Below are 17,359 nucleotides of genomic sequence, written 5' to 3'. Positions count from 1 at the left end.
GGAATCACTAATAAGCCGGAGTCTTTTGAACGCAGATTTCTTGCCGGGACATACGGTACAATACAATCGGCAAGATAGGCTGGAGCTAGACCGTGTAGTATTTTATACGTAAGTAGTAAAACCTTAAAGTCACATCTTAAGTGCACAGGAAGCCAGTGCAGGTGAGCCAGTACAGGCGTAATATGATCAAACTTTCTTGTTCTTGTCAAAAGTCTAGCAGCCGAAAAGCAAAATACTATAGGTTATGTGTTTAATATCAATGTTATTCTTACCTGGTAGCGACACCCCCTAAATCGACGATGAATGCGACATTCAACTCAGATGACTACACCTTGTCCTTGGACAATCTATTTTTTGTGAAACCCACCGTCCACACAATGTAAGTACAAAGAAAAATGCACCGAAACATGTTCCCGTCACCCGTAAGTTTAGTTACCATTTTGGGTTGTCATCAACAGAAAGCCACTGCACCGGGAGGCCGATCCATGGCAGCTGGAAGCACCTCCATCTCTTTCACAGATTCCAGCCACTCAGGTTATGCAGGAAGAGGCTGAGTCGTTGGCTGCCCTGTACAGTACGTCATGTTCTGGATCAAGGGGTAATTTCCTTTTCACTGAACTTGCATAAAACTGCATAAAATCATACTAAATTGACGCACCAACTAGGACTGGGCGATATGGCCTTTTTATAATATCGCAATATTTTTAGGCCATGTCACGATACGATATATATCGCCCTATTCTGCCTTAGCCTTGAATGAACACTTGATGCATATAATCAAAGCAGTATAATGCTTCTATGCGTCTACATTAAAACATTCTTCTTTATACTGCATTAATATATGCTCATTTTAAACTTTCATGCAGAGAGGGAAAGCACAACTAAGTCACTTTACCAAAACTGTATTTATTAAACAGTTATTGAGCAGTGGATGACAAAACAGAAAATGCAAGATTGTCAGAGACATTTTAAAACAAGCTATGAGTGCACTTTTGTGCATGATGTCAGTAAGATGACATATCAAAACAAGACTAAATTAAAGTGCAGTTTTTGTACAGAACACCACTACAATAGTTTAAAACAAAAAAAGTGCACTTTAGTGCATGATGTCACACAAGATATATCAATAACTGTCGAATAAAAATGAGCTGTATAATAGGAAATCAAATAGGGTATGTCCTTCGCTATTTGGTAAGTTCCTGCGGACGTTACCTCCTTCTGTTGTTGACTATTTTTTTCATATGATGTTGATGTGGAAATGGTTGCCTCGGCATTTTGTTGGTGTGGTACTGAACGGAGATGTTGACATGCGGAGTTTCAAGCACTCTTCATTCTCTAGCAGGTGACTTTTCAAATGATGCTACATATTAGCAGTAATGCTACTTTTTTTAGCAACGCTTTTGACCCACAATTGCAAAATTACGGTTGTCGGTTTGACATATTCCCACTTGAAGCCAATCCACCGCCAGACGATGGACCCCCTGCTGTTTTTCTTGGGAATTAATTCTTCCTTCGTTTGTCACCAGATTCGCACCTTCTTTCTGTCGTATTACCACTCGCACCACAGCTAACGTTACCCAAGCCGTTACCTCTCTGCTCCGCGAGGGCGTATACGTATGTGACGTATGTAAGAAGGTGCGCTTGTTTTACGTCTCTGTTATAAGGAGAGACAACAAAGAGTGGGAAGAGCCTCAGGTGTAATGCCTGCAGCTAAAAGCAACTGTGTGAGAACGTATACTCGAATATCACGATTTAGTCATTTTCTATATCGCACAGAGACAAACCCGCAATATATCGAGTATATCGATATATCGCCCAGCCCTAGCACCAACATTCCTGCTTGATTAGGCTTGAAAGCTTTTTACTTTGCATAAATAACATAACATCAATACAAACCTCTCCTTTACAATTAACAGGTTTCCCACTAAAACAAGGATCAGCTGGCATTTTCCGCAGGTTACACAGCGCTGAAAAAGATAATGAGGACATCCAAAATGGCAGCTGCAGTACCGTCGGATTTAATGGCCTTTGGGGAGGTGAAGGCTTCGACGCCATAGCTGAAGATGAAAGTCTGCCGGACGCTGATCAAGGATCCATCGGCATTAAATATTTATCTGTGGGCAATAGTAAAGATTCACCCCCGCGGAGAAGGCAAGTGGCAGTGCATCTTAATTCCAAATGACATCCTTATTCCAATGCACATATTGGCAAATGTGTTACTTTTGGGGGATGGGGATTTTTTTGACAGTTTTAATTCATTAATGTATTTGCTACTGCAATAGCGGGGTTGTATATGACGTCACGTCCGTCTTTCTTCTTGGCGGCTTTATTGACACGACGGTCGAGCAGCTTGAGCGTAGCATTAAAAACAAGTGAGAGTGAGTGTAGAGTTTTGTTAGGTTGCAATCAAGTGACTTAGAGGCACTTCAAGGTTTCAGGCGATGGTCTGGAGCAGACATGGGCAAATTAAGGCCCGGGGGTCTGTAGCTACCATTATGATGTACAGCGATGTTTTCAAATTACCGTAAGTCTTGAACTATACAAAGTATTTCAATAGTTGGAATCTGCGCTTTTGCATGATATACTAGTTACTATGGTAATGTAAGTCACAGCAGCTCAGATGAGGCACCAAGCAGTGTGGGTGGTAGAGATGCGTGGTTTGCGGTCTCATCCGCGTAGTCCGCGGGTAAACCGCGGGTTGGGCGGTTGACATGACGAAAAAATATATTTTAATTAGATTCGGGCGGGTGGCGGTTGAAACATCCGGAGACATTTGATATACATGGTTCTGGGATCGGTATCTTTAAACATTCAAAGAGCCATTTAAGACCCGTGTCATAAAGCGAAGAAGTCAATAGGGGATGCTATTATTCTCTTGAATGACTGCCGGCAGTCACCTGGATATTAAATATTAGTGCGTGCTATGAAGCCATTGGCTTTGTCGCCTTCAACATCACACACGATCTGCTTGTCAGTCCAGCATCATGTTGTGTGTTGCTTCCGCGACAACACGCACACGACTGCAAGGCATACTGGGTGACACAGAGTACACTAATGGTTGTGATGTAAACAATTTTAACACTCTTAGTAATATGCCCCACGCTTTGAAGCCACACCAATTAAGAACGACAAAGACTAACACATTTCAGGAGAACATCCTCACAGTAACACAACATAAACGCAGCACAACAAATACCCATAATCCTTTGTATTCATGACACAACCTTTCTATTTTATACACCCCAAACATGCACCCTCCCGTGCGTCGGTAAGATGGGCGGTTTTGGGGGCGTGGGGGTGTAAAATATATTCAGGAAGTGTCATGAATACAAAAGATTATGGGTATTAGTTGTGTTGCATTTATGTTGTGTTACTGTGAGGATGTTCTCCCAAAATGTGTTTGTCAATCTTGTATTGTGTGGCTTCATAGCGTGGCGCATATTAGTAAGTGTTAAAGTTGTTTATATCACAACCATCAGTGTACTCTGTGTCACCCAGTATGCCTTTCAATCTCATACGTGTGATTGCGGAAGCGGCACACAACATGTTGCTGGACCAACAATCGGTTCGTACATGTAGTTGAAGGTGTTAAGGCAATGGCTTCACAGTACGCCCATATTCTTGTCATCAGGATGAACGCTATTGAATAGTTGGGAGAACATTAGCTGCTCCAATTGACTACATTACTCTATGAAACAGTTTTAAATAGCTCTGTGAGTGGTAAAGGTGGCCAACCTCTGATGTAATTCAGCGGGCGGTTGGCAGGCGGGTACGGTCCCGATAAAATGTTGGTTCGGGTGGACGGCGGGTGGGTGACTATTTTGGTGACGCGGATGCGGATGATATAATTGCCAATCCGCGCATCTCTAGTGGGTGGTGAGCGTTCCACAGAGTGTTTCCAGAGTTGCCAGCCTGAAATGTGGGTGTAAGGTACAGACTCGGAAGGAGATTTTTACAGCAAAGTTCTAAACTTAGAGATATATCAGATAGTGTTTTTTTTTTTTACCCTTCATGTTTATATTTCGCTGCGTTTGTTGCATTTTCGTTGCGTTTCGCTGTAAAACATGTCGATGGAGAGGGGGTGTGGCATTCATATGTTGGTAATATTCAGTGTTTTATCGTTCATAGTTAATATTGTAAATCCCACATTCATTATTTTCACGTACATTCTGAGTGTCTCATTCAGTAAAAAAATTTAAAATTTCATTCCGTTTTTTAAGTCGATCTGTCATAACGTTTTTAGCATTTAATCAGACATTATTGTGATTTTTTGTATTAGTATTATACCAGGCTTTGGTGGTATAGTGGTTAACATAGCTACCTTCCAAGCAATTGACCTGGGTTTGATTCCCGGCCAAAGCGTGGTTTGTGGTATTACCATGAATTGGTTAATGTGGACCCTGACTTAAACAAGTTGAAAAACGTAATCAGGTGTTACCATTTAGTGGTCAATTGTACGGATTACGTACTGTACTGTGCAATCTACTAATAAAAGTCTCAATCAATCAGTGTTCCTAAAAATCAGATATGCTGGCCCTCAGACACATTTTTTTCTCTAAATTTGGCCCACCGAGTCAAAATAATTGCCCTGTCCTGGGGCACACACACCATATTTTTCGGAGTATATAAGTCGCACCGGCCAAAAATGCATAATAAAAATGGAAAAAACATATATACTGTAAGTCACACTGGAGTATAAGTCGCAGGTTTTGGGGAAATGTATTTGATGAAACCCAAAACCAAGAATAGACATTTGAAAGGCAATTTAAAATAAATAAAGAATAGTGAACAACAGGCTGAATAAGTGTACGTTATATGATGCATAAATAACCAACTGAGAAGGTGCCTGGTATGTTAACGTAACATATTATGGTAAGAATCATTCAAATAACTATAACATATAGAACATGCTATACGTTTACCAAACAATCTGTCACTCCTAATCACTAAATCCCATGAAATCTTATACGTCTATCCCAGGGGTGCCCACACTTTTTCTGCAGGCGAGCTACTTTACAATTGACCAACTCGAGGGGATCTACCTCATTTATATATATCATTTATATTTATTTATTTATGAAAGAGACATTTTTGTAAACAAGTTAAATGTGTTTAATGATAATACAAGCATGTGTAACACATATAGATGTCTTTCTTTCACGAAGACAAGAATATAAGTTGGTGTATTACCTGATTCTGATGACTTGCATTGATTGGAATCAGACAGTAATGATGATAACGCCCACATTTTCAAATGGAGGAGAAAAAAAGTTGTCCTTTCTGTACAATACCACATGAAAGTGGTTGGTTTTTGGCATCTAATTCATCCAGCTTCCATACACTTTACAAGAAAAACATTGGCGGCAAATTCCGTAGCTTGCTTGATTGACATTCACGGCACCCGAGGGTCTTGTGAGATGACGCTGGCTGCTGCCAGTTCATTATTATGAAAAAATGACAGAGAGGAAGGCGAGAAACACTTTCTTTTTCAACAGACTTTCGCGCCGTCCCTTCCGTCAAAACTCTAAAGGCAGACTGCACATTTCCTATCTTCACAATAAAAGCCCTGCTTCATTCTGCCTGCGCTAACAAAATAAGAGTCTCGGAAAGCTGGCGTGCACAAGCGATGTGCACGCCAGCTTTCTGAGGGATCGCTTGTGCACGCCAGTTTTCCGAGACTCTGTATTTAGTTAGCACAGGCAGCATGAAGCAGGGCTTTTATTGTGAAGATAGGAAATGTGCAGTCGGCCTTTAGAGTTTTGACGGAAGGTACGGCGCGAGAGTCTGTTGAAATAAAAAGTGTTTCTCGCCTTCCTCTCGGTCATTTTTAATAATAATGATCTTGCAGCAGCCAACGTCATCTCACAAGACCCTCCGGTACCGTGAATGTCATTTAAGTGACGTCTTGGTGAAGATTGATGATCACTAATTTTTAGGTCTATTTTTTTTTAAAGCCTGGCTGGAGATCGACTGACACACCCCCCGCGGTCGACTGGTAGCTCGCGATCGACGTAATGGGCACCCTTGGTCTATCCCATACGTGAATGAGCTAAATAATATTATTTGATATTTTACGGTAATGTTTTAATAATTTCACACATAAATCGCTCCTGAGTATAAGTCGCACCCCCGGCCAAACTATGAAAAAACTGCGACTTCTAGTCCGAAAAATACGGTAAGTGTTTTTTTTTTTACCCTTCATGTTTATATTTCGCCCTGTGATGAGATGGCGACTTGTCTAGGGTGTACCCTGCTTACCGCCCGAATGCAGCTGAGATAGGCTCCAGCGACCCTCCGCGACCCCAAAAGGGACAAGTGGTAGAGAATGGATTGTTGGATGGATGTTTATATTTCGCTGTGTTTGTTGCATTTTTGTTGCGTTTCGCTGTAAAATATGTGGATAGAGAGGGGGTGTGATGTTCATATGTTGTCATTATTCAGTGTTTTATCGTTCATAGTTAATATTGTAAATCCCGCATTCTTTACTATCACGTACATTCTGGGTGTCTCATTCAGTAAAAAATGTAAAATTTCATTCCATTGTTTAAGTCGATCTGTCATAACGTTTTTAGCATTCAATCAGACATTATTGTGATGTTTTGTATTAGTATTATACCAGGCTTTGGTGGAATAGTGGTTAGCATAGCTTCCAAGCAATTGACCTGGGTTTGATTCCCAGCCAATGTATAATTTGTGGTATTGCCATGAATTGATTAACGTGGACCCCGACTGAACAAATTGAAAAACTTATTCAGGTAATAATAATAATAATAATAATACATTTTATTAGTAAAAAATCACTTTGTTGAGCAAACAACCTCAAAGTGTCACAGTATAAAAAATAGTAATAATAATAATAAAAAGATAATTAAAAAAATACAATTTAAAATAAGTTACCATTTAGTGGTCAATTGTATGGAATATGTACTGTACTGTGCAATCCACTAATAAACGTCTCAATCAATCAATCAGTGTTCCTAAAAATCTGATATGCTGGCCCTCAGACACATTTTTTTCTCTAAATTTGGCCCCCCGGGTCAGAATATTTGCCCAGGCCTCGTCTAGAGCCCCCTTAAAGTACTATTTATTTCCCTGCATCAGTGCAGATATGGGCGTATTATATATATATATATATATATATATATATATATATATATATATATATATATATATACACATATATATATATATATATATAAGAAATACTTTAAAATATATACACCCCCGTTATCCCCCCATCTCCCAAATTCAGTGGTCTCAAGGTTACTACTGTTGCACAAGGCCTGCTGTCAAATAAGCTGACAAAAAAGTATTTCTCTTCTCTGGCCCCTCCTACAACAGCTTGTTCACGGTTCCTGTGCTGAGCAGTGGCGGTGACACGTCCAACCCAAACGACCTCTGCAGCAGCGGTCGCCAGACAACATCCAGACCTCAAACTTTCCCCCCCGTGGTTGCCACGGTAACGGCGCCCCCGCCTCCTCATCAGCCACCGCCGGTGACATTTAGCCAGGCCGCTCCTCCTTCCCCCTCAAAGACACCCACCCGCCCCCGGCCCCTGGGCTCGTCTACATGGAGTCTCTACCCCCCCCGGCAGGCGGCAGATGCAGAAGTGAAGGGCACAAAGAGAGCCTTGGTAACGGCCATGACGCCTCAGCCGCTCCATATTCAAGGTGCTGCACTGCAATGACACACACACACACACACACACGCACACACACACTCTACAAAAACAATGTAGCCCTTTATCGCTGTCCAGCATGTTAGTGCAGTGAGAACAATAAGCCTTTGGTGTGATGAGGTGGTTGGAGGTGAGCTTCCCACATTGACTTCATGGTTGTAATGCCACACACTGGCCACACGGTGGCAGAAAAGAACACTAGAGACCAGAGCTGTGTATAAAGAGTATGGCCAACTTGCTTTCAAAGTTGGGACCAAACTTGGCACCATGTCAATCAATCAATGTTTATTTATATAGCCCTAAATCACAAGTGTCTCAAAGGGCTGCACAAGCCACAACGACATCCTTGGTTCAGATCCCACATAAGGGCAAGGAAAAACTCAAAACCCAGTGGGATGTCAATGAGAATGACTATGAGAAACCTTGGAGAGGACCGCAGATATGGGTAACCCCCCCTCCCACCTCCTCTCTAGGGGATACCGGATGCAATGGACGTCGAGTGGGTCTAGCATAATATTGTGAAAGTCCAGTCCATAGTGGATCTAACATAATATTGTGAGAGTCCAGTCCATAGTGGATCTAACATAATATTATGAGAGTCCAGTCCAAAGTGGATCTAACATAACAATGACAGGCCAGTCCATTGTGGATCTACAAACCCCGTTTCCATATGAGTTGGGAAATTGTGTTAGATGTAAATATAAACGGAATACAATGATTTGCAAATCATTTTCAACCCATATTCAGTTGAATATGCTACAAATACAACATATTTGATGTTCAAACTGATAAACATTTTTTTTTTTGCAAATAATCATTAACTTTAGAATTTGATGCCAGCAACACATGACAAAGAAGTTGGGAAAGGTGGCAATAAATACTGATAAAGTTGAGGAATGCTCATCAAACACTTATTTGGAACATCCAACAGGTGTGCAGGCTAATTGGGAACAGGTGGGTGCCATGATTGGGTATAAAAGCAGCTTCCATGAAATGCTAAGTAATTCACAAACAAGGATGAGGCGAGGGTCACCAATTTGTAAGCAAATTGTTGAACAGTTTTAGAACAACATTTCTCTACGAGCTATTGCAAGGAATTTAGACATTTTACCATTATGGTCCGTAAAATCATCAAAAATTTCAGAGAATCTGGAGAAATCACTGCACGTAAGCGATGATATTACGGACCTTTGACCCCTCAGGCGGTACTGCATCAAAACCCGACATCAGTGTGTAAAGGATATCACCACATGGGCTCAGGAACACTTTGTAAAACCGCTGTCAGTAACTACAGTTGGTCGCTACATCTGTAAGTGCAAGTCAAAACTCTACTATGCAAAGCGAAAGCCATTTATCAACAACACCAAGGAACGCCGCCGGCTTCGCTGGGCCCGAGCTCATCTAAGATGGACTGATGCAAAGTGAAAAAGTGTTCTGTGGTCTGATGAGTCCACATTTCAAATTATATTCGAAAACTGTGGACGTAATGTCCTCCGGAACAAAGAGAAAAATAACCATTCGGATTGTTTTAGGCGCAAAGTTGAAAAGCCAGCATCTGTTATGGTATGGGGGTGTATTAGTGCCCAAGGCATGGGTAACTTACACATCTGTGAAGGCACCATTAATGCTGAAAGGTCCATACAGGTTTTGGAGCAACATACTATGTTGTCATCCAAGCAACGTTATCATGGACGCCCCTGCTTATTTCAGCAAAACAATGCCAAGCCACGTGTTACAACAGCGTGGCTTCTTAGTAAAAGAGTGCGGGTACTTTCCTGGCCCGCCTTCATTTATTACAAGAGTCGCACCATCTTTCTCTCACAACAACCCGCTAGCATCACAGCTAACTTTAGCCACGTTGCTACCCCTTTTGGGCGAGGGAGTATACGTTTGTGACGTATGACGTGACAGTATGTGACGCAAGTAAGAATGTGCGCCAGCTTGTCTGTGAGAAGGAGACACAGGAAAGAGCGAGGAGAGCAGCTAAAAACAACTGCGTGAGAACGTCTACTCGAATATTACGATATAGTCATTTTCTATATCGCACAGAGACAAATCCACGATATACCACGTGTATCGATATATCGCCCAGCCCTAATTTGATGTGAAGTATTTGGAACCTTAAATGGGTCAATAATTCATATCGTTAATTTTAATTACGTTTTTTTTTGAGCAATGACTGTCTGAAGAAAAAATTTCCTACTAAAGTTATTAGGAATCCAAAAGGGCATAAAAGTGTTAATTTTCCTCTCTCAGGATCAGGGGTCGGCTACCCAAAATGCTGAAAGACCAAAAATATTGGACCAAAAATTAAAAAAAAAAAATCTGTCTGGAGCTGCAAAAAATGAAAAGCCTTCTGTAAATTATATAATCAAGTCAACACATGATATAAATTTCTATATTTGCCTACTATCAAAATGACTTTAAAAGTCTTATATACGTGTTATAATAAAGGCAACATATGTAAGTGTCTATATTAGCCTACTATCCATCCATCCATTTTCTACCGCTTATTCCCTTTCGGGGTCGCGGGGGGCGCTGGCGATATTAGCCTACTATCAAAATTATTTTAAAAGTCTTATATACGTGTTATCATAAAGGCAACATATGTAAGTGGCTACATTAGCCTACTATGAAAATGACTATGTGTCGCAAGCTGACACAAATCTTCGTTGACAGAAAGGTTGAAATGTAATATTTAATCTACACATTTTTACACATTGGAAAACATTAGTAAAATACGGGATTCTGAGATAACTCCTAAATGGCAAAAGCGTTTCTACCAAAAGTAGCATTACTGCTAATATGTAGCATCATTTAAAAAGTCGCCTGCTTAATAACTGTTTAATAAATACAGTTTTGGTCAATTGACTTAGTTGTGATTTCTTTCTCTGCATGAAAGTTTAAAATGAGCATATATTAATACAGTATGAAGAAGAATATTTTAATGTGGACACATAGAATCATCATACTGCTGTGATTATATGTATCAAGTATTCATTCAAGGCTAAGGAAAAATATGGAGATGTATATCGTGTATCGCGATATGGCCTAAAAATATCGAGATATTAAAAAAAGGCCATATTGCCCAACCCTAACTTCTGGTTATTTTTTTTGTTAGTGTTTGTTGAATGTGCCCCGGGCCGTTAAAAATCAGCTGCAGGCCGCACTTTGTACACCCCTGTCCTAAATGATTGGTCAAAAGCCCCTCAGGTGACTACAGGGCGCCATGTTTGGTCCCAACCTTGAAAGCAAGTTGGCCATACTCTCTATATAGAGAGCGAACTGAAGTTGACATTAGGACGCTTGAAATGTGTGCTTTCCAGGCTCTTCGGGATCGGACATTTTGCGGCCAGTCTCTGAAATCCGTATCCTTTTTCAGTAAGCAGAAAAAATATAACAACATCTGAATGAACTTGTAGGATTTCACAAATATTTCCTGAAGTGTGCTGACACAGCTGCTAAGTTCAGACCTGTCTTTGGCGAGTTCCCCTTTTTCAACTATGTCCAGTCCAAAGCTCTCGATGATGTAAGTAGTTTTACTGTCTTGTATCACCTAGAAGGCTAATTTAATTTTGAGAGAGGTATCTATTTTGGTCCATAGGTTCTTTATACGGACACAAACTTTGTTGCATGTGCTCCGACCGGATCTGGTAAAACAGCTCTGTTTGAATTGGCCATAATTCACCTGCTGATGGAGACCTCAGAGCCCTGGAGGGATGTCAAAGCTGTTTATAGTAAGCCTTTGTTTGAAAATTGTCCAAAAAGAACTGTGCTTGTGTGGGACAATTAGCGTTCTCTCTTGAAACACTTCCATCCATCCATCTTCTTCCGTTTATCCGAGGTCGGGTCGAGCCTAAGCAAGGAAGCCCAGACTTCCCTCTCCCCAACCACTTCGTCCAGCTCCTCCCGGGGGATCCCGAGGCGTTCCTAGGCCAGCTGGGAGACAAAGTCTTCCCAACGTGTCCTGGGTCTTCCCCATGGCCTCCTACCAGTCGGACGTACCCCAAACACCTCCCTAGCGAGGCGTTTGGGTGGCATCCTGACCAGATGCCCGAACCACCTCATCTGGCTCCTCTCGATGTGGAGGAGCAGCGGCTGTACTTTGAGCTGCTCCCAGATGACAGAGCTTCTCACCCTATCTCTAAGGGAGAGCCCCGCTACCCGGCGGAGGAAGCTCATTTCGGCTGCTTGTACCCGTGATCTTGTCCTTTCGGTCATAACCCAAAGCTCATGACCATAGGTGAGGATGGGAACGTAGATCGACCGGTAAATGGAGAGCTTCGCCTTCGGGCTCAGCTCCTTCTTCAACCACAACGGATTGATGCAGCGTCCGTAATACTGAAGACGCCTGTCGACCTCCACTCTTCCTTCACTCGTGAACAAGACTCCGAGGTACTTGAACTCCTCCACTTAGGGCAAGATCTCCTCCCCAACCCGGAGATGGCACTCAACCCTTTTCCGGGCGAGAACCACTTGTCATAGGTAATAAATAATATAGACTTTTCTTAAAAGAACATCATAGATTTGATTGTGGACTGGTAAATAACCAATGTTCACTTTGTGCTTCTTTCTCTGCAACATCAATGTTTATCTAAAATTTAACTTCTTACAAATACATCTAAGTCCATTCTAAGGATTTCGCAGGATTGAATATCACCAGAAAAGTGTGTGACATTAAATATATAGGGCTCAAATGTATGTCCATCCATCCATTTTCTACCGCTTATTCCCTTTCGGGGTCGCGGGGGGCGCTGGCGCCTATCTCAGCTACAATCGGGCGGAAGGCAGGGTACACCCTGGACAAGTCGCCACCTTATCGCAGGGCCAACACAGATAGACAGACAACATTCACACTCACATTCACACACTAGGGCCAATTTAGTGTTGCCAATCAACCTATCCCCAGGTGCATGTCTTTGGAATTGGGAAGAAGCCGGAGTACCCGGAGGGAACCCACGCATTCACGGGGAGAACATGCAAACTCCACACAGAAAGATCCCGAGCCTGGATTTGAACCCAGGACTGCAGGAACTTCGTATTGTGAGGCAGACGCACTAACCCCTCTACCACCGTGAAGCCCCAAATGTATGTCCATACTGTAAATGTCAAAAGTAGCCAGCCTATGCTTGCCTTCTGGTCCAGTGTTTTTCAACCTTTTTTGAGCCAAGACACATTTTTTGCGTTGAAAAAATGCGGAGACACACCACCAGCAGAAATGGTTAAAAAACGAAACTTAGTTGGCAGTAAAAATTCGTTGTCGCAATTGTTGGCTATGACTTTAAAGCAGGGAGCGTTACATCATCGTACAGGGAGCGGTCGGCTCTCTGTACGATCAGTGTCAGAGCTCGGTCCGCATTGCTGGCAGTAAGTCGGACACGTTTCCAGTGAGTGTTGGACTCCGCCAAGGCTGCCCTTTGTCACTGACTCTGTTCATAACTTTTATGGACAGAGTTTCTAGGCGCAGTCAAGGCATTGAGGGGATCCGGTTGCAGGATTAAGTCTCTGCTTTTTGCAGATGATGTGGTCCTGATAGCTTAATCTGGTGAGGCGACCGGGATGAGAATCAGCACCTCCGAGTCCATGGTTCTCGCCCGGAAAAGGGCGGAGTACCATCTCAGGGTTGGGTAGGAGATCTTGCCCCAAGTAGAGGAGTTCAAGTACCTCGGAGTCTTGTTCACGAGTGAGAGAAGAGTGGATCGTGAGATCGAGAGGCGGATCGGTGCGGCGTCTTCAGTAATGCGGACGCTGTATCGATCTGTTGTGGTGAAGAAGGAGCTGAGCCGGAAGGCACAGCTCTCAATTTACCGGTCGATCTAGGTTCCCATCCTCAGTTATGGTCATGAGCTGTGGGTTATGACCAAAAGGACAAGATCACAGGTACAAGCGGCCAAAAGGAGTTTCCTCCGCTGGGTGGCTGGGCTTAGAGATAGGGTGAGAAGCTCTACCATCCGGGAGGAGTTCAAACTAAAGCCGCTGCTCCTCCACATGAAGAGGAGCCAGATGAGCTGGTTCGGGCATCTGGCCTCCCTAGGGAGGTGTTTAGGGCACATCCAACCGGTAGGAGGCCACGGTGAAGACCCAGGACACGTTGGGAAGACTATGTCTCCCGGCTGGTCTGGGAACGCCTCAGGATCCCCCGGGAAGAGCTAGACAAAGTGGCTGGGGAAAGGAAAGTTTGGGCTTCCCTGCTTATGCTGTTGCCCCCGCGACCCGACCTCGGATAAGCAGAAGAAGATGAATGCATGGATGGATGGACTTTAAAGCATAACCAAGCATGCATCACTATAGCTCTTGTCTCAAAGTAGGTGTACTGTCACCACCCGTCACATCACCCCCTGACGTATTTGGACATTTGTGCTGTTTTCTAGTGTGTAGTGTTATAGTTCTTGTCTTGCGCTCCTATTTTGTGAGTTTTTATCTTTTTTTGTAATTTCCTGTAGCAGTTTCGTGTCTTCCCTGGAGTGATATTTCCCGCGTCTACTTTGTTTTAGCAATCAAGAATATTTCAGTTGTTTTTATCCTTCTTTGTGGGGACATTGTTGATTGTCATGTCATGTCCGGATGTACTTTGTGGGCGCCGTCTTTGATCCACAGTAAGTCTTTGCTGTCGTCTGGCATTTTGTTTTTGTTTACTATGTAGCCAATTCAGTTTTAGTTTTGTTCTGCACAGCCTTCCCTAAGCTTCAATGCCTTTTCTTAGGGGCACTCACCTTTTGTTTATTTTTGGTAGACATCTACAAAGCAATTAGCTAACAGCTGCCCCCTACTGATATGGAAGAGTATTACACGGTTACTCTGCCGAGCTCCAGACACCAGCGACCATTCAACAACCACACATCATTGGCAGACTTTAAATACTGGTTTGCAAAAAATATTTTTACACACATAGGGGAAATTATATTATCTTCCACACCACAAAAGTCATACATTTTGGTACTTGATGAATGCTAACTTTTGGCAATGTTCCATCCTGGCTTTTGTAGCTAATTTTGCAAGCATGCACCTAAAAGTTGTATTTTTTTGTTTGACATTGTTGACGTTATCTGGCCAGCATGCTACCTGCGTTACCGTTTGGCTTCAGATTTTCAGCATTCCAAATACAATTTCTACTGAAACAGCTCTTTTCCAGGTTTAGACACAATCTACATTGACTTTTTCTGCTTGCCAGTGGCTCCCATCAAAGCTCTCTGCAGTCAGTGCTTTGAGAGCTGGACAAAGAAGTTTGGTCCTCTGGGGCTCAACTGCAAGGAGCTGACGGGCGACACAGAGATCGATGACTTCTTTGAAATTCAGGACTCCCACATCATTCTCACCACTCCAGTGTGTGACGGCAATGCAACATAAAAGACACGAGTACCACACATGATATGAGGAGGATATTTTTGTCCCACAGGAAAAATGGGACAGCATGACAAGAAAGTGGAGGGATAATTGCCTGCTGCAGTTAGTCAGACTCTTCCTTATAGATGAGGTCAGCGTATTCATCCCACCTTTAAAAAAAGATGTGCTAATTGGATGCTGTTCATTTGAATGATATAAAATGTGTTCTTATAGGTTCATGTCGTCAAGGATGCAACTCGTGGTGCCACTCTAGAAGTGGTGGTTAGCAGAATGAAGGCTGTGCATGCATACAGGAAGGCCCAGAACCCAGACACAGAGCTCTCTATGAGGTTTGTGGCTGTGTCAGCCACTATACCCAATATTACGGATGTAAGAACATCATGAATAATATATATATTGTGTGTGTGTATGTATGTATATATATATATATATATATATATATATATATATATATATATATATATATACAGTGGGGAAAAAAAGTATTTAGTCACCCACCGATTGTGCAAGTTCTCCCACTTAAAATGATGACAAAGGTCTGTAATTTTTATCATAACTACACTTCAACTGTGAAAGACAGAATGTGAAAAAGAAATCCAGGAATTCACATTGTAGGAATTTTTAAGAATTTATTTGTAAATTATGGTGGAAAACAAGTATTTGGTCAACCATTCAAAGCTCTCACTGATGGAAGGAGGTTTTGGCTCAAAATCTCACGATACATGGCCCCATTCATTCTTTCCTTAACACAGATCAATGGTCCTGTCCCCTTAGCAGAAAACAGCCCCAAAGCATGATGTTTCCACCCCCATGCTTCACAGTAGGTATGCTTCACAGTATTCTTTTTCCCCCAAACACGATGAGTTGAGTTTATACCAAAATGGATACATGGATGATACAGCAGAGGATTGGGAGAATGTCATGTGGTCAGATGAAACCAAAATAGAACTTTTTGGTATAAACTTAACTCGTCCTGTTTGGAGGAAGAAGAATACTGAGTTGCATCCCAAGAACTCCATATGTACTGTGAAGCATGGGAGTGGAAACATCATGCTTTGGGGCTGTTTTTCTGCTAAGGGGACAGGACGATTGATCCGTGTTAAGGAAAGAATGAATGGGGCCATGTATCGTGAGATTTTGAGCCAAAACCTCCTTCCATCAGTGAGAGCTTTAAATAGTTGACCAAATACTTATTTTCCAGCATAATTTACAAATAAATTATTTAAAATTCCTACAATGTGAATTCCTGGAATTTTTTTTTCACATTCCGTCTCTCATAGTTGAAGTGTACCTATGATGAAAATTACAGACCTCTGTCATCATTTTAAGTGGGAGAACTTTAGTCAGGTGGCTGACTTAATACTTTTTTGCCCCACTGTATGTGTGTGTATATATATATATATATATATATATATATATATATATATATATATATATATATATATATATATATATATATATATAAAATATACACGCACACCCAATATGTAGCATGTGACTAATCCCTTCCTGTTATCTCCTAGATAGCAGACTGGCTCTCCAGTGACACGGGTCCAGCGACATGTTTGGACTTAGATGAGAGCTACCGCCCGGTGAAGCTGAGGAAAGTGGTGTTGGGATTCCCCTGCAGCACAAACCAAACGGAGTTCAAGTTCGATTTGTCTCTCAACTATAAGATGGCCAATATCATACAGACGTATTCTGACCAGAAGCCCGCTCTCGTGGTGAGTCAGGTTATTCTTTTCATGTAAGAACCCCAAATATTTTGCACCCCCACCCAAATTTCTTTCCAGTGCTTTGAATGAAAGATCATTCCCTTTTTAATGTTATCCATCCATTTCCTACCGCTTGACCCTTTTGGGGCCGTGGGGGGTACTGGAACCTATCTCAGCTGTTTTCGGGCGGAAGGCGGAGTACACCCTGGACAAGTTGTCACCTCATCACAGATAGACAGACAACATTCACCCTCACATTCACACACTAGGGCCAATTACCTTGACTAAAAAGTGTGTTGATGGCGCCATCTGCTGTGGAAAAATAGTGCTGCAGCAGGTAATCTACCACAGGGGGGAACATTCAATATGTTCTAGATCAGTGGTTCTTAACCTTGTTGGGGGTTCCGAACCCCACCAGTTTCACACGCGCATTCACCAAACCCTTCTCTAGTAAAAAATAACAATTTTTTTTTTTTCAAATTCAAGACAAGGTATATGTTTTCTTTACGGGTGTGCAAAATGAACCGTGCATGAACATCACCTTGTTCAAAGAACAAAACCAACACAGTGCATGAACTCACAACAAATTACACACCTGCAAATCAGTGGGACTTCTGCTGTT

General features: G+C 42.2%; 1 protein-coding gene across 1 annotated transcript in view; it reads left to right on the top strand.

The window, feature by feature from the left end:
* The first annotated feature begins 283 nt into the window (after positions 1-283).
* Positions 284-17,359, top strand: part of hfm1 (helicase for meiosis 1) — a 53,658-nt gene continuing 36,582 nt past the window's right edge. Inside the window, exons 1-11 of the mRNA XM_061921093.1 lie at positions 284-379; positions 459-598; positions 1,917-2,151; positions 7,342-7,670; positions 11,005-11,046; positions 11,137-11,207; positions 11,283-11,415; positions 14,850-15,001; positions 15,075-15,152; positions 15,236-15,391; positions 16,546-16,746. Coding sequence (XP_061777077.1) covers positions 300-379; positions 459-598; positions 1,917-2,151; positions 7,342-7,670; positions 11,005-11,046; positions 11,137-11,207; positions 11,283-11,415; positions 14,850-15,001; positions 15,075-15,152; positions 15,236-15,391; positions 16,546-16,746 — 1,617 coding nt within the window. The 5' untranslated portion in view covers positions 284-299. The remainder of the gene's footprint in view (positions 380-458; positions 599-1,916; positions 2,152-7,341; positions 7,671-11,004; positions 11,047-11,136; positions 11,208-11,282; positions 11,416-14,849; positions 15,002-15,074; positions 15,153-15,235; positions 15,392-16,545; positions 16,747-17,359) is intronic.

Source organism: Nerophis ophidion, linkage group LG14 (assembly GCF_033978795.1).
Source record: "Nerophis ophidion isolate RoL-2023_Sa linkage group LG14, RoL_Noph_v1.0, whole genome shotgun sequence".
Lineage (NCBI taxonomy): Eukaryota > Metazoa > Chordata > Actinopteri > Syngnathiformes > Syngnathidae > Nerophis > Nerophis ophidion.
This window is presented reverse-complemented; position numbering and strand designations above follow the sequence as displayed.